Source organism: Dermochelys coriacea, chromosome 4 (genome assembly GCF_009764565.3).
Source record: "Dermochelys coriacea isolate rDerCor1 chromosome 4, rDerCor1.pri.v4, whole genome shotgun sequence".
Classification (NCBI taxonomy): domain Eukaryota; kingdom Metazoa; phylum Chordata; order Testudines; family Dermochelyidae; genus Dermochelys; species Dermochelys coriacea.
In genome coordinates this window covers 138,114,461-138,136,665 of record NC_050071.1, presented here as the reverse complement: position 1 = coordinate 138,136,665, position 22,205 = coordinate 138,114,461, and the positions used below count along the sequence as shown (strand labels likewise).

General features: G+C 44.5%; 1 protein-coding gene across 5 annotated transcripts in view; it reads right to left on the bottom strand.

Annotated features, from left to right (window-relative positions):
• PTPRA (protein tyrosine phosphatase receptor type A) overlaps positions 1–22,205 on the bottom strand; it is a 258,209-nt gene that overhangs the window by 53,650 nt on the left and 182,354 nt on the right. For all 5 annotated transcript variants that reach the window (XM_043512765.1, XM_043512763.1, XM_038398352.1 and 2 more), the window contains 2 exons: positions 7,494–7,572; positions 5,624–5,986 (listed from right to left, as the gene is read on the bottom strand). In XM_043512765.1, coding sequence (XP_043368700.1) covers positions 5,624–5,986; positions 7,494–7,572 — 442 coding nt within the window. The remainder of the gene's footprint in view (positions 1–5,623; positions 5,987–7,493; positions 7,573–22,205) is intronic.

The following is a 22,205-nucleotide window of genomic DNA, read 5'->3' as shown; positions in this document are numbered from 1 at the left end:
TACTCCTTTCACCAGACATTGTTATTCCAATCCCCAGCACTTCTATAGCCCCTTCCATCTGTGATCACAAAGTGCTTGAAACCCTCCCGTGTGGCAGAGTGATTTCCCCCTTTTTATATAATCATAGATTTTAAGACCAGAAAGGACAATTATGGCCATCTAGTCAGACCCACAGCATAACAGGACTGAGAATCTCCCCCAACAGGAAGTATTCGAGCGGCAGCGAACCAGCGGAGCAGCGGGGACAGCAGAGCAGCTCACAGCAGGAGTTTGCCTGGGACTGGTAAGTATCCGAGTGTGTGTGTTTGCTTGCTGAGGAAGTATCCGAGCGTGTGTTTGCTGGGAGGGCAGGGAGAGAGCCTGAGTGAGTGTCTGATTGGCTGCTAGCCTGCAGGGGGCGGGCATTAGGGTGTCTGTGTGTTTGCGTCAGGGAAGCCTGGCTGTTTAAAAATAGCCAGAGCCTCGCGAACCAGCTGAGCGGCAGCGGAGCAGCGGAGCAGCGGGGACAGCAGAGCAGCTCACAGCAGGAGTTTGCCTGGGAGTTTGCCTGGAGTGAGCCCAGTGAGGCTTACATCTTGCCAACGTCTCTGAGGAAGCTCATAGTAGGTAGGTGATATGGAATGGGGGGGTTCAGCTGTTGTGACCTGCACTGGATGTGCCATGTTTGTCTTTCTTCCACAGGACAGAAGCGACTTTGTCTGTACAAAGTGCAAGCTGGTCTCCATATTGGAAGAGAAGATTGAAGGTCTGGAGCAACAGGTAACGACCCTGCGTTGTATACGAGAGACTGAGGATTTTCTGGACCAAACTCAGGATAGCCTTCTAGGGGCACAAAGCTCTAAAGATATAGAGCAGGTTGCACAGAGGAGCCAAGAGGCCAGTGAAGAAGCTTGGCAACATGTGACCTCCAGAAGAGGTAAGCGGAATGTCCGGGTTCCAGTAACACAGACACAGGTAACTAACCGCTTTCATGTTCTCTCCACAGGTACCATTGCGGAGAGTGGACCAGATGATAGGTCTGGGGGGAGAAAGCAGAAGGAGACTCCGCTGGTTGGGAGGCATGAGATGCGATGTCCTGAGGTTGGGGGTTCCACGACCACCACTCCCAAGAGGAGAAGGCGGGTGGTGGTGGTCGGGGACTCTCTCCTCCGGGGGACTGAGTCATCTATCTGCCGCCCTGACCGGGAAAACCGAGAAGTCTGCTGCTTGCCAGGGGCTAAGATTCGTGATGTGACGGAGAGACTGCCGAGACTCATCAAGCCCTCGGATCGCTACCCCTTCCTGCTTCTCCACGTGGGCACCAATGATACTGCCAAGAATGACCTTGAGCGGATCACTGCGGACTACGTGGCTCTGGGAAGAAGGATAAAGGGGGTTGGACTAGATGACCTTCTGGGGTCCCTTCCAACCCTGATATTCTATGAAAGGAGTTGGAGGCGCAAGTGGTGTTCTCGTCCATCCTCCCCGTGGAAGGAAAAGGCCTGGGTAGGGACCGTCGAATCGTGGAGGTCAACGAATGGCTACGCAGGTGGTGTCGGAGAGAAGGCTTTGGATTCTTTGACCATGGGATGGTGTTCCATGAAGGAGGAGTGCTGGGCAGAGACGGGCTCCATCTTACGAAGAGAGGGAAGAACATCTTTGCCAGCAGGCTGGCTAACCTAGTGAGGAGGGCTTTAAACTAGGTTCACCGGGGGAAGGAGACCAAAGCCCTGAGGTAAGTGGGAAAGCGGGATACCGGGAGGAAGCACAGGCAGGAATGTCTGTGAGGGGAGGGCTCCTGCCTCATACTGGGAATGAGGGGCGATCAACAGGTTATCTCAAGTGCTTATATACAAATGCACAAAGCCTTGGAAACAAGCAGGGAGAACTGGAGGTCCTGGTGATGTCAAAGAATTATGACGTGATTGGAATAACAGAGACTTGGTGGGATAACTCACATGACTGGAGTACAGTCATGGATGGTTATAAACTGTTCAGGAAGGACAGGCAGGGCAGAAAAGGTGGGGGAGTAGCACTGTATGTAAGGGAGCAGTATGACTGCTCAGAGCTCCGGTACGAAACTGTGGAAAAACCTGAGTGTCTCTGGATTAAGTTTAGAAGTGTGTGCAACAAGAGTGATGTCATGGTGGGAGTCTGCTATAGACCACCGGACCAGGGGGATGAGGTGGATGAGGCTTTCTTCCGGCAACTCACGGAAGCTACTAGATCGCATGCCCTGATTCTCATGGGTGACTTTAATTTTCCTGATATCTGCTGGGAGAGCAATACAGCGGTGCATAGACAATCCAGGAAGTTTTTGGAAAGCGTAGGGGACAATTTCCTGGTGCAAGTGCTAGGGGAGCCAACTAGGGGGAGCGCTTTTCTTGACCTGCTGCTCACAAACCGGGTAGAATTAGTGGGGGAAGCAAAAGTGGATGGGAATCTGGGAGGCAGTGACCATGAGTTGGTTGAGTTCAGGATCCTGACGCAGGGAAGAAAGGTAAGCAGCAGGATACGGACCCTGGACTTCAGGAAAGCAGACTTTGACTCCCTCAGGGAACAGATGGCCAGGATCCCCTGGGGGACTAACATGAAAGGGAAGGGAGTCCAGGAGAGCTGGCTGTATTTCAAGGAATCCCTGTTGAGGTTACAGGGACAAACCATCCCGATGAGTCGAAAGAATAGTAAATATGGCAGGCGACCAGCTTGGCTTAATGGTGAAATCCTAGCGGATCTTAAACATAAAAAAGAAGCTTACAAGAAGTGGAAGGTTGGACATATGACCAGGGAAGAGTATAAAAATATTGCTCGGGCATGTAGGAAAGATATCAGGAGGGCCAAATCGCACCTGGAGCTGCAGCTAGCAAGAGATGTCAAGAGTAACAAGAAGGGTTTCTTCAGGTATGTTGGCAACAAGAAGAAAGCCAAGGAAAGTGTGGGCCCCTTACTGAATGAGGGAGGCAAGCTAGTGGCAGAGGATGTGGAAAAAGCTAATGTACTCAATGCTTTTTTTGCCTCTGTTTTCACTAACAAGGTCAGCTCCCAGACTGCTGTGCTGGGCATCACAAAATGGGGAAGAGATGGCCAGCCCTCTGTAGAGATAGAGGTGGTTAGGGACTATTTAGAAAAGCTGGACGTGCACAAGTCCATGGGGCCGGACGAATTGCATCCGAGAGTGCTGAGGGAATTGGCGGCTGTGATTGCAGAGCCCTTGGCCATTATCTTTGAAAACTCGTGGCGAACGGGGGAAGTCCCGGATGACTGGAAAAAGGCTAATGTAGTGCCCATCTTTAAAAAAGGGAAGAAGGAGGATCCTGGGAACTACAGGCCGGTCAGCCTCACCTCAGTCCCTGGAAAAATCATGGAGCAGGTCCTCAAAGAATCAATCCTGAAGCACTTAGAGGAGAGGAAAGTGATCAGGAACAGTCAGCATGGATTCACCAAGGGAAGGTCATGCCTGACTAATCTAATCGCCTTTTATGATGAGATTACTGGTTCTGTGGATGAAGGGAAAGCAGTGGATGTATTGTTTCTTGACTTTAGCAAAGCTTTTGACACGGTCTCCCACAGCATTCTTGTCAGCAAGTTAAGGAAGTATGGGCTGGATGAATGCACTATAAGGTGGGTAGAAAGCTGGCTAGATTGTCGGGCTCAACGGGTAGTGATCAATGGCTCCATGTCTAGTTGGCAGCCGGTGTCAAGTGGAGTGCCCCAGGGGTCGGTCCTGGGGCCCGTTTTGTTCAATATCTTCATAAATGATCTGGAGGATGGTGTGGATTGCACTCTCAGCAAATTTGCGGATGATACTAAACTGGGAGGAGTGGTAGATACGCTGGAGGGGAGGGATAGGATACAGAAGGACCTAGACAAATTGGAAGATTGGGCCAAAAGAAATCTAATGAGGTTCAATAAGGATAAGTGCAGGGTCCTGCACTTAGGATGGAAGAATCCAATGCACCGCTACAGACTAGGGACCGAATGGCTCGGCAGCAGTTCTGCGGAAAAGGACCTAGGGGTGACAGTGGACGAGAAGCTGGATATGAGTCAGCAGTGTGCCCTTGTTGCCAAGAAGGCCAATGGCATTTTGGGATGTATAAGTAGGGGCATAGCGAGCAGATCGAGGGACGTGATCGTTCCCCTCTATTCGACACTGGTGAGGCCTCATCTGGAGTACTGTGTCCAGTTTTGGGCCCCACACTACAAGAAGGATGTGGATAAATTGGAAAGAGTACAGCGAAGGGCAACAAAAATGATTAGGGGTCTAGAGCACATGACTTATGAGGAGAGGCTGAGGGAGCTGGGATTGTTTAGTCTGCAGAAGAGAAGAATGAGGGGGGATTTGATAGCTGCTTTCAACTACCTGAAAGGGGGTTTCAAAGAGGATGGCTCTAGACTGTTCTCAATGGTAGCAGATGACAGAACGAGGAGTAATGGTCTCAAGTTGCAATGGGGGAGGTTTAGATTGGATATTAGGAAAAACTTTTTCACTAAGAGGGTGGTGAAACACTGGAATGCGTTACCTAGGGAGGTGGTAGAATCTCCTTCCTTAGAGGTTTTTAAGGTCAGGCTTGACAAAGCCCTGGCTAGGATGATTTAACTGGGACTTGGTCCTGCTTTGAGCAGGGGGTTGGACTAGATGACCTTCTGGGGTCCCTTCCAACCCTGATATTCTATGATTCTATTCGCCTCATTATACAGATGGGAAACTGAAGCACAGATTGACGAAATGATCCCAAGATTACACAGCAGGTTAGAGCTAGGAATAGAATTCAGGTCTTTTGCCCCTCAGGCCAGTGCCTTAGCCACTGAACCACAGTCTCCCAGGTTACACAAAGAATCTGCAGCACAGAAATCAAGGGCCACATTTATAAAAGTGGCCTTTACTGTAAGCTCTCTGGAGCAGGGACTGCCATTGTGTTATTTGCTTGTTCAGTACCTACTGTTAGGGGGCCCTGATCCCTTTCCTGGGCAATTCCTTCTTGGATCCCATTCAGAACTGTGACCTAGATCATCAGCTCTTTGGGACAGGGACCGTGTTTTTCATATGTGTTTCTATGTTGCCCAGTATGAGGAGTCCCTGCTCCCTGACTGAGGTCCTTAGGTGCTATCGAAATACAAATACATAGTGATAATATCTGCTCTTTGGACCATTAAAGCACTTCAGCTGAGCAGGATCCCAGTCAGTTTTTTTTCTTGCTTATGAGTTCTTTTAAAGAATCACTTCGCAACCCTTGGGACTGGGTATCACCAGACACTTTTTACAGATGAGGAAAGAGACAGTGGTGATGTGACTGGCCCAAAACCGGTGGCAGAAGTGGGACTAGAAATCAGGACTCCTGGCATCCCAGTCCTGTGCCTTAGCCACATACCATTGTTCTTCCCTGGACACAGCCTGGGTTTCATTTCCCTGTCTTCCAAGTACAAGGGCCAGATCATCAGCTGGTGTAAGTCAACTTTGCTCCATTCATTTCAATGGAGAGAGGCCAGTCTACACCAGCTGGGGAGCTGGCCCTAAAAAGTTTACTTCTGGTTTCCATATGTTTTCAGCAAACAGAAGAAAGAAGAATAAAGCCAGGTATTAAAGGGGCAAGGGGCCTGGATCACAGGGAAGAAGAGGAAGGAATGAAAAGTGTCCTTGCCATACCTGAAGTGACAATGGTTTCTGGAGATGTTACCACCATAGTGATGTTCCCCATTGCAGGCACTGTCTTTACATCTTGTGAAACTGTTTGTGCAGCAGAAGACGTCGTGCTGGGTGGACTGGAGGTGGACCCAGGTGCAGGCACAGTTGTCCTCATGGTGCGGTTTCCATTACCCAGCAAGCTGACAGTGGTGTCCAGAGGGAGCTCTGAGGCTTGTGTGGTAGTAGGCCCAGGCGCCATGGTAGGTACAGCCGTTGGAGAGCTAGCGTTCAGACTGTTTGGATTACTGCCCTTTCCGCCACCTGGCTCTGATGTAGGGGCTTTCATGGAATGCATGGTGGAGTTGTGCTCTACGGACGGTGGCACTGGAAGTAACAAAGCACAAGATAACCTCCAATGTTCTTTTATTCCTTCCCCTCCCCAGCACTGGGGCAACTGAACCTGGGAACATGAAATAGGACCAATTCTCCTCTGACTTTACTTCAGTGCAACTCCATTGACTTCAGTCGAATAACACTGGTGTGAAAGGAGAATTAGGCCCTGCATCTGAACCGCAGGAGTTCAGTGATTGGTAGGTGTCTGATCCAGCTCCCATTGAAATCCCTGGGAGTCTTTCCAGTGGCTTCAATGGGAGCTGGGTCTGGCTCTAGGCAACCAGGGATGTGTGACAATTCTTAACCATAGATTATTTAAAAGGCAGGTTTTCAGTATTAAATGCAGCTGACCTCAACTTTCATTTGACATAGCAAACGATTGTACTGAGTTATCAGAGTCCAAATATAGTTTCACTTGGCACTGTGGGAGGGTCTGAATGGAGGGAAAGATGACTTCCCACTATATTTCCTGTCATGGCAGTAAGATCAGCAGGGGGATATTGCCAACAGGAAGGCACAAAGGCCACCAATGCCCATCATCCACAATTGCAGGATTTTGGTCAGGTGGGATGTGCCCACTAAAAAATGCTTCAGGGTAATGCAACGAATGCCTCAGGGTTCCAGCCAGCACACTGTGGGGTAAAACCTCCCTCCTGTCCCCATCAGGCAGGCAATCAGGATTGTCCACCTGAATGGAATCAATGAACCAAGGATTATAAAGAATTTGCAGAAACCGTGCTAATACAGTATCTGTGTATTCCTAAAGCATCTATTACCTTGCATGCACTGGCAGTGATAGGTGTATCCAGTGCATACACCTTGACACAATCTCAGCGTCTCTAAACACATACTAGACTTAGGGTCCGGAAAGGAAGAATTTTTCAGTTGGACCACTGGTAAGACTGGTTAATCAGCATATAGGGCTTGCTTAGCCTTGGGGAATTGCACAGTCAAACTTCACTGATACGTTACAGTGGTACAAATCCTTAATATAAACACACAGCACTGGCGTACAATGGGGCCTGCACCAATGTATCTTATCCCAGTAGGTCACTGGGTATGTCGCACTAATGCAAGCTCCATCTTGCATCACATGTACACTTGGGATTTGCACTACTGTAGCTATATCAGTGCAAAAAAACCAATCCCACAGTATGGAGATGGCTTTAGATTCTGTAGCAATAAGGGCAATATAAGAGCAGATGTTTTAGACAGATATTATGCCCTACCTTTGCTACCTTAACTATGAGCATGATTAATTAAAAAAACAAACACACACAATAAGTGAGAGTCTTCGATGTTTGCAGGCTCAGCATTATCTTCTAGCAGACACCATATACTGATCATCTTTACCATCTGCAACTCCTGTCAGACACTTCTTCATGGCAGGTAATTAAGGGGATGAGGGCAATAAATCACTAAGGATCTGAGGATCTCCTCATTCAATCCCGACTACTGTTTACAACCAGAAGGAGAGGAAGCAATGAACATGTCTCACCTGAGGTAATGATGCGCGCACCTAGACACATCAGGCCACTTCCAAGCAAGAGGACAAAGAACCACGAATCCATGTTGACCTAGGAAAGAAAGCGAACATGCTGTATTAGAGCTCCTGTGGCACTTCCCCATATCAGCTCAATCACAGGGTGCATTACCAACCACTACTCATTCCCACATCCAGGAGGATAGAAGACTGAGATGGAAAAGTCCTACTACTCAGGTCAGTTAATCCATCTGTATGCCCCACCACATACAGGGAACATGTGTAGGATTGCACTCTACAGAATAGTCTCCCCAGCTTTGTCCAACACAGTTATCTATAACACTTTGCTCTTATATAAAGCTTTTTCCTAGTAGAGCTTAAGCAGCTTGACAAAAGGAAAGATCATTACTCCTATTTTACTGGTGGAGAAACTGAGGAACAGAGCGGTGTCTAAGGTCACCCTGCTAGCTGGCGAAGGAACAGAACCCAAGTCTCTTGAATCCCAGTCCAGTGCAGTGTCCACTAAATTACACTGCTTCTCACTGAGGCTTCTGAACTAGAGACCAGTAAATTGCATTTTAATCCGCTTGGGTTTTGCGCCTGATGTTTGATGTCAGTACAAATTAATCTAAAAGCACAATTCAATTGGCTCACAGAAGTCAGATGAAGAGGACCTACTAGATCCCATTTAGTTCATCAGTTTCCATTGCAGGGTAATTCCCTGTAGTACATGCTATTGACATTTGTCCAGTTTAATTTTCAACGTCTCCTGGGACAAGGGAAGCAGTGGAAACTTTAACTGACAGACCGTTCTACTGATTAAGCCATCTCATTGCCAGAGAAGGTTTTACTCTGGACATTCAGCCTATTTTTCCCCTTCGCCTATGACATCAGTTCTCACTGTATTTATTTTGTTCTGTTTCAATCTGGGCCCATCCCAAGCTCTGGGCGTCCAGACAACACTGAAGTCATAAACACTCTAGAAACAATGTCCAAAATACAAGGTCCTCCCAGCCCCACTCAAACTGGGACTTGTACCACCCACTCAGCCCTCTTTCCCACAGAAAGCTTTGCAAAAATCAAACTTGCAGGATGACCTAAAGGTCAACAAACCCAGGCTCTGCTGGACCAATGGGGGAAACTTAGTTCTAGAGACAAGGACCCTTCATTGAAGTCACTGTGCTGCCAGCCCCTTCTGATTAAACTGTGGATTGCTAGCTTGAGCACATCAAGTGATCTGAACTACTCTGGTATCACACAGGGAAGAAGTTGTCTCTGCGACCTGGTCTGCCCCAATGAGAGCAAATTGCTTACAACACATTGCATCCACACATAAGAATGTTCCCCAAATGGCTTCATAACCAGTTAGAACAGCCAACCTTTCAGAAGGTTTAACTGGTTAAAGCTTAGCCAGTTCAGTTTGAAACAGCTTAGTGCCAGCATAAACAGAGGCAAGCTGAAATGGTTCAACTGGTGGTGTTGCAACATCTCCCAGAATGCACTGCTTTTGGAAGCCAAGCCAGGAATTGTGGGATAGCTACCCAGAAAACAATGGCTTAGGCTAGGGCTAATCTGGGTGCATTCAACTGGTTCAGGCATGGATAATGCATATACACTGAACTGCATGTGCTGAAACTGGTTTAGTACAACTAGTTTAATTCTCTATTGTAGGGAAAGCCTCAAAAATTCTGAACCTAAACCTTTTAAGGCTTTTAGGGTTACAACCAACTCCTTCACATGTAACGGTAAACCAGTACAGATCCTGGAGAACAGATATAAAGCAAGAAGCATCACATGCTCAGTAAAACTGTTCTAGTTATACCTTCTCCCTTGAGCCTCCTAGAAGCATCCAGATTCCCCGGATTTACACCAAGATCTAAACTATAGGATTTTAATGCAAAACTCAAACAGCAAAGCAATTTCATTTCAGAGCAGAGATGGTCCTAAGCCATTGTTTGTATAGAGATCCCAACTTTCCCAAACTTTTGGAGGCTGGACGTTGGAGTGAGGCTTTTATCTCAGGCCTCTCTGTACTTCAAAGATTTGTGAATGTGAGCAAACTTCACCATAAACCATGCAAGCTTCCATCCTTCAAGGAAATCCTCACCTGGTGTCAGGTTGCATCACAAAGACTTGTTCCACTATTGCCATCTCAAGCACAGCCATTTACTTTTCTCAATATGAATTACTAGTCTGTGACTGATCACAAGTAATGAACACAGAGCAGAAGGAACAAAATCATAGAAAAATGTAGGGCTGGAAGACACCTCAAGAAGTCATCTAATCTAGCTCTCTGTGATGAGGCCCATCTGTTCTTAAAAAGCATCCATTGATGGGGATTCCACAACCTCCCTTGGAAACCTATTCCAGTATTTAACTATCCTTATAGCTTGAAAGTTTTTCCTAATATCTAACCTAAAATCTCCTTTGCTGTAGAGGAAGCTCATTACTACTTGTCCTACTTTCAGTGGATATGGACAACCATTGATCAGAGTCCTCTTTAGAACAATCCTTAACATATTTGAAGACTTAGGTTGCCATTCAGTCTCTTCTTTTCTCAAGACTAAACAGGCCTGGTTTTTAACCTTTCCTCATAGGTCAGGTTTTCTAAACGTTTTATCATTTTTGCTGTTCTCCTCTGGATTCTCTCCAATTTGTTCACATATTTCCTGAAGTGTAGCCCCAACTGAGGCCTCACCAGTGCTGGTTAGAGTGTGACAATTACCTCCCAACTCTTACATACACTCCTGTTAATACACTGCAACATATTTGCCTTTTTTGCAATTTTCCGATTGCAAGGTATGAGGTTCCTCCACCGGATAATCTGAGGAGGTGCTTATTCTGTGCAAATAAGATAGGGAAGTCTCTCTCCTCTCCCCCACCTTTCATTTTTAAAACACATTTGGGATTTACTCGCATATGCCAACGCTGGATTTAGAGTAACATTTTGTACAAAGATGAACAGATGAGTCACTGTATCTGGGAGGCTTCCTATTCACACTGAAACAACACTTAGTACTCACATGGCACTTCTGCTCTTTAAGTCTCTTTGCAAACCCATATCCGACTGATCAATGGAAAATGTGTATACTACACCTCCCATCACCACTTCTTATTTCAACAGAAAGGCATTTTGGACTGTTCCCAATTTCCATCAAACTGGATGCCTTCTTATTGCATGCCTAAGCATACTGCACTGAGGAACAAAGGCATTTGCCCAACGACAGGTTTCAGAGTAGCAGCCGTGTTAGTCTGTATCCGCAAAAAGAAAAGGAGTACTTGTGGCACCTTAGAGACCAACACATTTATTTGAGTATAAGCTTTCGTGATCCATAAATCTCAAAGGGCTTTACACATTATCCCCATTTATAAGATGGGGAAACTGAGGTACAGAGAGGTGAAATTTTGTCCAAAGTCAGAAAGAAGCAGGAATAGAACCCAGGAGTCCTGAATCCAAGCATAATATCCTATCCACTGGATCAGGCTGCCTCCTCCTGTGGTAGAATGAGGTTCATAAGGCATGTCTTTTTTTTTTTGATTCCTCACTAAATTGAAGACAGGAATGAAATCAGACTGCACAATGACAGCAAAGAGAATGCTCTCCATACATAGCCATTATCACTGTATTGATGAGGGCTACAGGCACTTGCATCAAAGACACAACAATTCCTGGAACGGCCCTGTGGGCAATTGCTAGAAAGGCCATTAGAAGACGACAAAATGATGCAAGTCCCTCCTTGCCTGTACAGTTGAGTTGGCTAACACAGCTTGGACATGATTTAGGATTACATCAGTTGTAATGCAGCTGTCTGCCTTAACAGCCCCCTTGACATATGTTTAAAAAAAAAGTTAGTTGAATTTCAAGCAGATTGCACAGGGAGGAGAAGGGTTCAGAAATGCTCAGACAGATCACTGAATAGAAGGCTTGGGAGCTGCTAATGTCATCAAGTATCACTTGCCAAAGCTGTTTCATCACCTTAAAAAATGATCCATAGTGCAGAGCAACAAAGAGCACCCCATGTAGTATGAGACCTTTGCAAGTCAGTCTTGTCCCTGAGAGAATCTCTCCCGTCCCGTTATTTAAATAAGTTCTTTTTCCCAAATGCAGTATAAATAAATGACAGGGCTGTGCTGAGTTCTTAACGTAAATGGCCTCATACATCCTTCCCCAAAGCTAGAGCAATCTGAGCCTCCCCTCCCCCACTCCTCTGCCTTCTGCTGATTCGGAAACGGAGAGGAAATACTTGTAACATTATCAACATAAACACAGCTCTTGGCTGGCTGCAACATCCTGTGTGCTTCACAGAAAAAACACCCTGACGTCATGTCTCTGGATCCACCAGAGAAAAAGGACCCGACTGTAAGATGGCTTTCGCCAGACCTCCGCAATAAGTGTTAGCAAGACTGTGCAGGAGCAAGAGTGGAGGACATGAGGAAAGCGACAGGGGTAAACTGTACCAGCTGAAAATCATTTCCAAATGGTTAACGTTCTCAGCTCTTAATGAGGCTTTAAAAATTTATTCTGAAATATTTTCATATTTACATTAGATAACAGCTATGTGCATTTAAAGAGCCAGACTCGTGAATGGAGAGTATGCAGGGAATACCACCTCCCCTACAGTGTTTTACAGTAAAGCTTACAATAGCACTACTGCAGTTTGAAGCTATAAAATAGAGGGAGTGGTGGAGGGAAGCAGATGCTGACATCCCTCAAAAATATCTTTATGATGCACCGCATGGCTCACCTGAATGGTAACAGGATACAGAGCTGTGCAGCCATAGGTCAGCAAATGAAATGCAGCCCAGGGACAGTATCACTTTCTAGTATCTCCTATACATAACTCCTACTGAGCTCCATAGCAATTATCCATATCCTACAGGGGGAGAACAGAGCCCCTGTAAGTAGCAGTGATCACAGATTGCTACCATCAGACACTTGTTCATTAGCATGGCACACGTCCATCCCATTATGGGAGGCAGCATGGTCAACTGAGTAGGACACTGGCCTGAGAATCAGGAGATCTGGGTTCTACTCCCAGCCTTGCCTAACCTACTGTGTGACTTTGGGTGAGTCGCTGTTTCTCCTCCCACCCTTTGTCCGACTTGCCTATTTAGATTGCAAGCTCTGTGGGGCAGGGAATTATTATGTTTATACAGTACCTAGCACAATGAGGCCCACATCTCAATTGGCTTTCATAGGTGCTGCAATAATAATAATAATAACAACAACACTGTTGGCATTCAGTGGAGAGGCTGCAGGAAAGAATGCCTACAGAGAAACCCACCCGTTCAGCCCTAGAAGCAGGTAATCTGGAGGAGAAAAGAGGTGTAATACTCAGGGTGTTGTCAGAGCAAGCTTCTCCACGCTATCAAGTTCACTAGCACTAAACTGCCTGTAGAAAAAATCCTCTAGAATCTATTTTACTCCAAGTAAATACAACCACAATTATTAAGGACTTCAAACCTGATCAGCCAGGTGCTGAGCCCCTCCAAGTTGCTGGGGTGCCCTCAGCTCCCACTGACATCAGCAGGAACTGAGGGTAGTCAAGTATTTTACAAGAGGTGGTCAGCAGTTTGTAGGATGGGGCCCTTTATGAGGCAACTTTATGGGCAGTCATGAAGCTAGTCTGAGAGAACAATATTTCTTGAGCCCTCTCCATGAATGGGGTCACAAAATGAATAGCATTAATAAATGAACCTCATAATAGCCTTGTGGGTAGGGAAATATTACTAACCCATTTAACAGATGCAGAAATTGAGTGTCAGAAGTTCAGGACATTTAAAAACAAACAAATGGGGTTTTTGTTTAGGTGCCTAAATATAGACAGCCAAATCCATATTTAGGACCATTAAGATAAGTGGCATTGAGGGTACTCCGGAACTTTGTACAGCCAGTTCTTGCACTGTCTTGATGCCTATTAATTAGCCAGCTTTTACTCCATTTAACATGACACACATTAAAGGGATTAAAAGCCGGTTCACTGATGTGTCTCATAATGTAATTGTAAATAGGGAATCATAGTTGAACAGAGTTGTTTCTAGTAGAGTCCCACAGTAACTGGTTCTTGTACTATTTGATATTTTCATTAATGATGTGGAAGAAAAAATAATCACCAACAACATTTGCAGATTATAAAAAACTGGGGGAGTGGTAAATAATGAAGAGGACAAGACACTGATACAGAGTTATCTGGATCACTTGGTAAGCTGGATGCAAGCAAACAATATGGGTTTTAATATGGCTGAATGTAAATATATGCATCTAGGAACAAAGAATGTAGGCCATACTTTCAGGATTGGAGGACTAATCTGGGAAGCAGCGTCTCTGAAAGAGATTTGGGAGTCGTGGTGGATAATCAGTTGAACATGAGCTCCCAGTGTGATGCTGTGGCCAAAAGGGCTAATGCGATCCTTGTACGCATAAATAGGGCACTATCAAGCAAAAGTAAAGAGGTTATTTTACTGCAGTATTTGGCACACATGCAACCTGCTGTGCCAAGTCTGGTGCCTACAATTCAAGAAGGATGTTGATTCACTGGAGAGGGTTCAGAAAAGAGTCACAAGGATGATTAAAGCATCAAAAAATCTGCCTTATAGTAACACTAAAAGACTCAGGAGCTCAATCTATTTAGCTTACCAAATAGAAGGTTCAAGGGCAACGTAATTACAGCATGGAAGTACAGTAAAAGCTGTTTTATCCAGCACATTGGGAGAAATGGGGGGTGCCAGTAAGTGAAAACTGCCAGTTAACTAAGAGGGAGGGAGTTTGGGTGCAGAAGGGGGATTGGGGCACCAATCTAGGTAATTATATGCCCCAATTACTATTCAGTAGTACTCAAGATCTTCCTTCTAAGGAGTGCCATATAACGGAGCAACCAATAAAGTTTAAGCATCAGGATAGCTATCATGCCTCAACTTTAAAACAGAAGTGTTAGAGGATACCGTGCACATTTGACATCTCTCAAATCCCATTTCAGAAGCTAAACTCCAATTAGAAGGCACTCTGTCTTATTCTCTCATGTAAAGGATGCTTAATTGTGGCTCGACTATACTGAAATCTATGCTAAACACCGTTATAACAGGAAGAAAGCAGTTTGCCACCTAGAACAGCTTTGTTAAGAAATCATAGTGTACACAAAGAATAATAATTTACTTGATACAGTACAGCAACCACATGATAATTTTCTCCCTGTTGCCATAGCAACACTTCTGATATACCCAAGATTGCAAATGACAAAACTGGGAAATCAGAGATTGCTAGTTAGGATATATTCTAGTTCTCTCAAGGCTCCACATTAACTGAATTACAATAGTAAGCACAAGAAATGGCAGGTCAGAATAACGTGTGATAATTACAGACTAAATTCAGGTCACTCCCAAGGGAAAACATCTTTTGCGAGGATGCTTTTTCGGTGGTAGTTTACCTGGACGGTAAGAGCACTCATCCATTTTAATGTCTTTATTTCTTCTCCTATTTAAAAGAAAGTCAACATTTTTGGAGAAGCATTGTCTTTCTCCTTTAGAAGATTTCAATATAAGCAATAGCTAAGGACAGCATATGAAAGGGTGGTCTAGTGGAAAGGCACAGGACTGGGTTCAACTCCCAGCTCATTCAAGACTTCCTGTGTGATCTTGGGCAAGTTGCTTCATCTATCCATGCCTCAGTTCCCCAGCTGTAAAATGGGATACTGCTTTGCAAAGGAGGTTGTGAGCATAAATCCATTAATGATTGTGAGGGCTTATATACTATAGCTATGAGGGCCATATACTTAACTTGAAAGACAGAAGTTCAGGTTTGTTACTAAACTATACATTAGTCACTTGCAACTTCCCAGGGACAACCATTTGAGCTAAAGGTGTCTGAGGGAGGCCAGGGCCTGAAAGTTTTTCCCATTCTTAATATTTTCTTGTTTAACTACAAAGTAGTTTGGGCTATAGTTTGTATGGAATACTTCATACAGAAGAATGTTGGTTGAGGACAGTGATACTGCCAGGCATGGACATTTCACGTGCATGCTAGGAGTTCATTACTGGAACCTGGCAAATATTACCACAAATTAGTTAACTCACACAGCTATGGGGATAGAGTTCCTCTGCTTTACAACATTTACAATTCCTTATTTTTCCAAACCTCACTGGACTGCAAATGATTAAAGCTGTCTGACATTTCCCCAGCACTGACTAAGTAACAAGAGGAGACAAATCCCACAAGAAACACCTGCAGGGGACAGCGAGGGAGAGGGCTGATTGCTACTGCAAAGGCATTACAGAAAAGGTGGATAAACAAGTTCCCCAAACCTTAAAATTTTGATAGCAGCTAATGAAATTCTGTTGTTGGGAAATGACAGACCAGGCACTTCTCTGACCCCACTGTCAGCCCTGCCTAACACAGGACAGCTAAGTTATATTCACTTGGGCCAAATTCTCCATTCACTCCTTATTTACACTAGTGTAAGTGAGTACAGAGTCAGAGACCCACCGTTCCAAACTAATCTAGAAGCCTGGCAGCGAAAGAAGTTTAATATTTAAAACGAAAGGCAAACGTGTACAAGAGATGCATAGATATCATAGGCAGATCACGGAGTGCGCTGAGTGTGTGCATACACCCAGCCACCAAATCTTTATTCGGTATACATGGATCACTTCATCCATCCCTGAAATGCAGCTGTCTATGGAGTGGATAGTGTCAACCATTTAACAGTGTACAGTAACATTACCCCAAGATCTAGATTGTAGCATTTATACCAGTGCTCTACATGGGGTAGATGGAGAAGCACTACTCCATGAGAAGTGCTACCAAAATGGTGCTTTAGGAAAGTCTCTCTCCCAGGGCTGCACCATGTACATGGTATGGCGTGTGTGAACAATCTACCCCAAGCTTTATAACAGAACAGGTTGCTCCCCAATGGGCTGGGGTGGAGAAGCAGGTTATGGCCCCATGTCCTTCCTCCATTTCAGTAAGTTACTCCACAGGGAGAGCAGAAGCTAAGCACTCCCAGCATCCCCCAGAGCACAGGGACTACAACATGGGAAGCCCTCACAAGAAACGGCGAAGAGTTCTTGTGTGCCGTGCCATGCCCCCTACCTCGTGTTCGCAGGAGGGCCACTCAGATGTTGGTCCCAAGTGTTTAGAACAAAAAGTGTGGGAGAATACTGTATCCAGCTGAAACTGCAGGGGGAGCTTTAGGCAAGTGTAATGTAACTAAATAAACCGGGACGCACAGATGGAGCAGCACATGAGAGCAATCTACAGAGATCCCAGAGCAGGAGTCTGATGTCCTTGTACTGATTTTCTTCCACCAAAAAAACATTAAATAGGATATCATTAAGCCTCTGTCTGAACACGCTGCACCATTTTAGCTTATACCTGGAAAAGTTGATTTGAAGCAGGTATCGTGAAGCAGGGGTAAACTGGGAAGCCAGATTGTGTAACAGCCATGTGACACACCACTTTAAAAAAAAAATACTGGAAGTGTGACAATCAGAAGAATTTCTAGGATACTGATCTTTGCTTCCTAGCCCCCATTACCTGACATGGCTCAGGGTCACAAAAGATTAACAATACCTTGTCCCATGACAAACTCAACACTCACGGACTCCAGTGGCTACTGTTAGACTGCATTTCATATCAATCAGTTTTCAGGAGACCCTGCCCTAAGGCTGCCCAAATTTTCCCCATCTGAGAGGCATGCTGGTAACTTGCTAGAAGCCAGAGGTATGCAACTAGTTTGACTAGACATTGAGCACATCACTGGTGCCCTCACCTAGGACATAAAGATGCAGCCCACCAGAGACTGCACCTGGAGTTTGGATCAAGTTAGTGTATTGCACGCTGAGATGCAGTCATCACAGGCAGTAATGGCTACAATGACCCCAGATCACCCCACCTTAAAAAATGCCCGAGTCCCTGCATATTAGATTAACAGAATAAAGTACAGTGAGGAAAACTATATACAGCCGCAATTGACTGTATAACTGTGCTCTCACCACTGGACAAATAGAGAGGACTTTAGACATGGACCAAGCGTTAAAGACAACCACTGGCATAGAACAGCTCCTGTCAGAATATCATCTACCAAAGGACCCTGCAGGGCAGAACCATCCCATTCACTCTCCCAGCTTGCTATCAGCAAACAAAAGGACCGTGTGCTTCTGTCCTGCTCTTAATTTCTAAAGCCCAGTCTCTCTGCCTGGATATGTGCAGTGGAGTCAGCTTTTGCAACATGCATCTGTTTTTCCACAAAGGACAAAGGAGACCCAAACTTCCGCACCTTTTCTTTTTTCATGACTGGAACAACTGATTACAGTACCAGGGCTTTTTTTGTTTTGATTTGGGGTTTTTTGGTGGTTATTTTTAAAGATGGGTCTAGACAATGCTTCCCATTTACTGTGAAGGAAAAAACCCCGTCATGTGATGAGAAAGGGGGTAAAAACTGTCAGCCTCACTTTAACACAACAGACATCTTTTAGAGATCTAAAGCCATGTGGAAATCCATTAAACCAATAGTAACTATTCAATTATCAGTTGACAATTAATCCATGGTGCTGTTATTGATTACTAATGAGCAATCCAATTCGCACCCAACCATTGATTGTAGTAGCACATTGGATTAATGACAATTAGGCTAATTAGTTCATATTAAAGTAACAGCTCTTTTCTCTGCAGTCTAGCTACTTCACATCAACTATAGTGCATTATAGAAGAAATGATGCAGTGCTTTCAGTATAGGAAGGTCATATATGTACTATCTTGGTGCTCTAGTGAAGGAGCAGCAACAGTGCGACATCAGACCGTAAACTCTTTTGGACAAGGAATGTGTTTTCCTGTGTGTTTGCACAGCAGCACGCCCTGGGATTCTCAAACATTTCCCTAGCATGGAGCATATCTTAACTGAGAGATTGTCATTTAGACAAACTCCTCTCCCACTCATGATTGCATAGACCATCTCCCCTTCCATTCACAATCACATACCATCCCCACAGTAATAATGTACATAGGAAAGTAAAACTGAGGAAGAATTTAACATTGTTCATTGTCTCAGTGTGATTTAGCAGCTGGGAACAAGGCCAAGAGCCAGCATCATGTAATCAAACAGCACACTGACCACAGTTTAGGAACCAGGTGGCCCAACAAAACGGGGCTCCAACCCTAAATGAATTCTTTAGGGGGCTGCCACAATACAAACAGTAAGTAAATAATAATCTTACTGAAAACAGTGTGCTTCCGCTGTAAGTATAGAAGGAGGTAAAAGTTTTAACCTTTTACTAGGCTTAGTACGAGGCTTTGGTGTGATCACATCTGGAGTGTCTGGGAAATGTTAATAAAAAAATATGGACAAACTACAGGAAGTTTAGAGAAGAGCCACAGAAATAACTGAAGAGGGAGGACTGAGTTTTGAGGAAAGACTGAAGGTTTGTCCACATAGAGTTATTGCTGTAAAGCTATTTGTGAATAAATCCATGAGTGGTCACTTATGGAATAAGAGTGCCCCTTTCTGGTTTAGCTTAATCCAAAAGTTGGATTAAGTTAATGCAGAAATAGTCACTCTTATTCTGGAATAAGAGTGTCCACCCATGAGAGTTATTTAAGAATAAGTATTCCTCTTTAATGTCCACACCCTTCCATATTCCAAAACAACTTTCATGTGTAAACAAACCCTCAAAGAGTTAATATGTACTGTTTGGCTAAGAAATTAGCAGTGAGGATATTGGGATACAGTAACAGGCTATGAATATATGAAGGGTGAAACATCCCAGAGGCTGTGGAATTATTTAGGATGGAAAAAGGGACAGATGTAGAAGTAATAGGATTAGATTAAAAAGAGGCATATGACAAAGCTTCCTGACAGCCAAATCTACTAGACTGTGGAACAGTCTCCCAAGTGACATGGAGCAAACCCCTTTCAGCTGCGACACTGAAGACAAGACTCTACAAAACGTTCACTAAGGAACAAACTTGCATGTGCAGGGAGTAAAGCTGGAGGTTCTAGCAGGAATTTACCTCTCCCTGATCTCTGTTTACACTCATATTGCCTGTATATTGTCAACTGATTATGAATTCATTTGCTTTCTTCTTTCTCAAGTCAGGTGACATGACTCATGATGACAGCAAATGGAATCTGTCTCAGCAGCAGACCAAAGTATGCTGCATTGATCTGCCAAGCAATCTAGGCCATTTCATTCTGCCTCCTGCCCCATTATAAAGGTGAACTCTAAGAAAACTCAAGATAGGTTCAGAAAGATATAGAAGTTAGGGATGGAAACACTCGGCAAGGTTGCTTATCCCATCACTCCTCATCAAGGCAAAATATACTCCACAGAAAAGACAGAGCAGACTAGACTCCTCAATTTTCCTTCTGTGGCTCATCTCCCACTTAACGAGTTCCCCATTAATCTCCTCTCCCCTGCTCAAGAGAGACAGATACACTACAGCACAAGACCTGCAAATTCATTCAAGACCACAGCAACGGTTTGGAGTGACCAGCAGAAGAGACAATGGGACAAGCAATGCTTTTTCCTCACACCTACCATCTGAGGTTAAGACCAGCACCTCTTACCCTCCCAGAATTACAGCCTGGAAATAGATTATTCACATATACAAATCATCTTTCTCATCCAGGTCATCTTTCTGACAATGTGGGATTGATACCCTGAACTCAGACTAGGAAATAATCCTATTCTCTAGCAGCCTGAGACAGCCAAATATCAAGTGAAATTTAAGTATTTAGGGCCAAATTGTCCTTTTTCAAGCATTTGCATGGATTGGAGGGGTAAAATTAGAATGAAAACCAGTGAATTTTTACACAGTTACTGATGTAAATGTAAGCTCCCCTTTGACATGATATATGGAATATCTGTCGTATAGGAGACATTTATTCGAGAAAACAGCTTCAACTGTAGATATAAGCAGGGTCTCATACTGACCGGGGTCTCATTTCACTACCCAATCTGAGCTAGGTGCAAAGGTAAATGTTCACCACGACAGATATTGCAACCATATGCGGTATCTTTGGGGATCTTATTGTAAAAAATTTATGAACATTCTGTGTCTTGCTGCATGTTTGGGATTGTATTCTACTCCACTGGGGAGGGTTACCACAGTTCCTCCAGGGACTAAAAACTATAGGGGTGATTACTGCAGTCCCTGGCACTGTACATGGCTCCAGAGAAGTACCACCCCATTTTGATTCAGCAAACTGATGTGACCTTTTGTCCAAGGGACCCAATCCTGCCAAAAGGCTGGAAAGATGGGAATTTGCCAGGGTCTCCATAGGACTGACTGGTAAAGCATTTAGATCCTGTTCTTGTTTTATGTTTTTTCTGTATGCTTTTGTCCTTAACGTACTCTGCTTTGGAGGAGCTATTTGGTTGTTGTGAAATATTGTCCTTAGAGAGAAAGCAAAGAGTAGGACTGGACATATGTCAAACCTGCTTAGGGAGAATCACAGTGAGTACAAGGTCACTGCAGGTTAAAACCCTGGGTCAGGAGGGAGTGGGATGCACGTCCCTGCCTAGAAAGAGGTGACTTCTAGAGCCCTCAGAGGGCATTCCTGGAGCAGACCACAGGGAAAGGGCAAACGTGCAGTTACCTTGAAACTGTGACAATCAGCTCAGAAGGTGAAAAGCAAGTTCAATTTGTAAAGTTTTTTTTCAGTCAACCTATATAAGAAGATGCAACAAAATTCCTGGATCTTTGTGCCAGATTCTGAACTCATTTACCCTTATGTAAGTCTGGAATAACCGCACTGACCTCACAAAGTACCTACAGCCCCACTGACTAAGAAAAACCACAAGTACTCAGAAGTTCTGGGGGGGAAAAAAAAAGGCTGCTTATTTAAATGCCTAAAATATGAATTCAGATGACTAACTTTAAGCACCCACATTTGAAAACACTGCCAATAATTCATACCCTGTTTCCACCTACCATCAAGAAGGCTGAGTTTAACTATGATGTTTTCAACTGGGACTTCTACATCAGCATTTCAGCTGTTCAAGGCATATAACAAATAGTGATTCCCACAACAGAATAAAGATATTCACTGAAGGGACTCAAAACAGAAAACTGTTGCTAGGGTTTACAACCAGTGATTTTTGGCACAACTCAACCGATAAGTATTTCAATTTCACCACATATGAAAAATGTGATATAATTGGGATTGAAAAGGGGGAAAATGTCTGTCATTCAAAATTGTAATATTCTGTAACAGGCTTTAAATTGAAGTGAACTTCTGGAGCAGGCTGTCATTTTCAGTAGGTGTCACATTATTTAACCCCACGCTGCATTGCTTCAATCTCCAGTGTCAGGAAAACCATACTTGGGACTCGCATCATGTGTTAGCAAGGTTGGGAAGAGGACCAGGATCAAAATCAGTGGGGTTAAAAGTTCAGAAGACTTCAGGGTGCAGAGCAGTAAAGGGTGTGTGTTTATTTTTATTAGAGAAACTACGAAAAAGAGGAGAAAAGCAACTCAAACAAGCTGGGTAGGAGAGCTGTACAATACTCACGGGAGTAAATTCAGGAAGTAACAGGTGAGTCCTTTGTCTAGTTCTGTACCTCTATTACTTACATAGCTCCCTGAACCCTCGTATTCATTGAGATATCTACAGAATTCTCTCACTGTTGCACTAGCACAAGTGCAGCTCCACCAATCCTAACAACATTGTGAGTGCTTGGACAGACCATCGTGTTGTCTAGATATGTTGCAAATGGGGTTCACTGACACTGTGA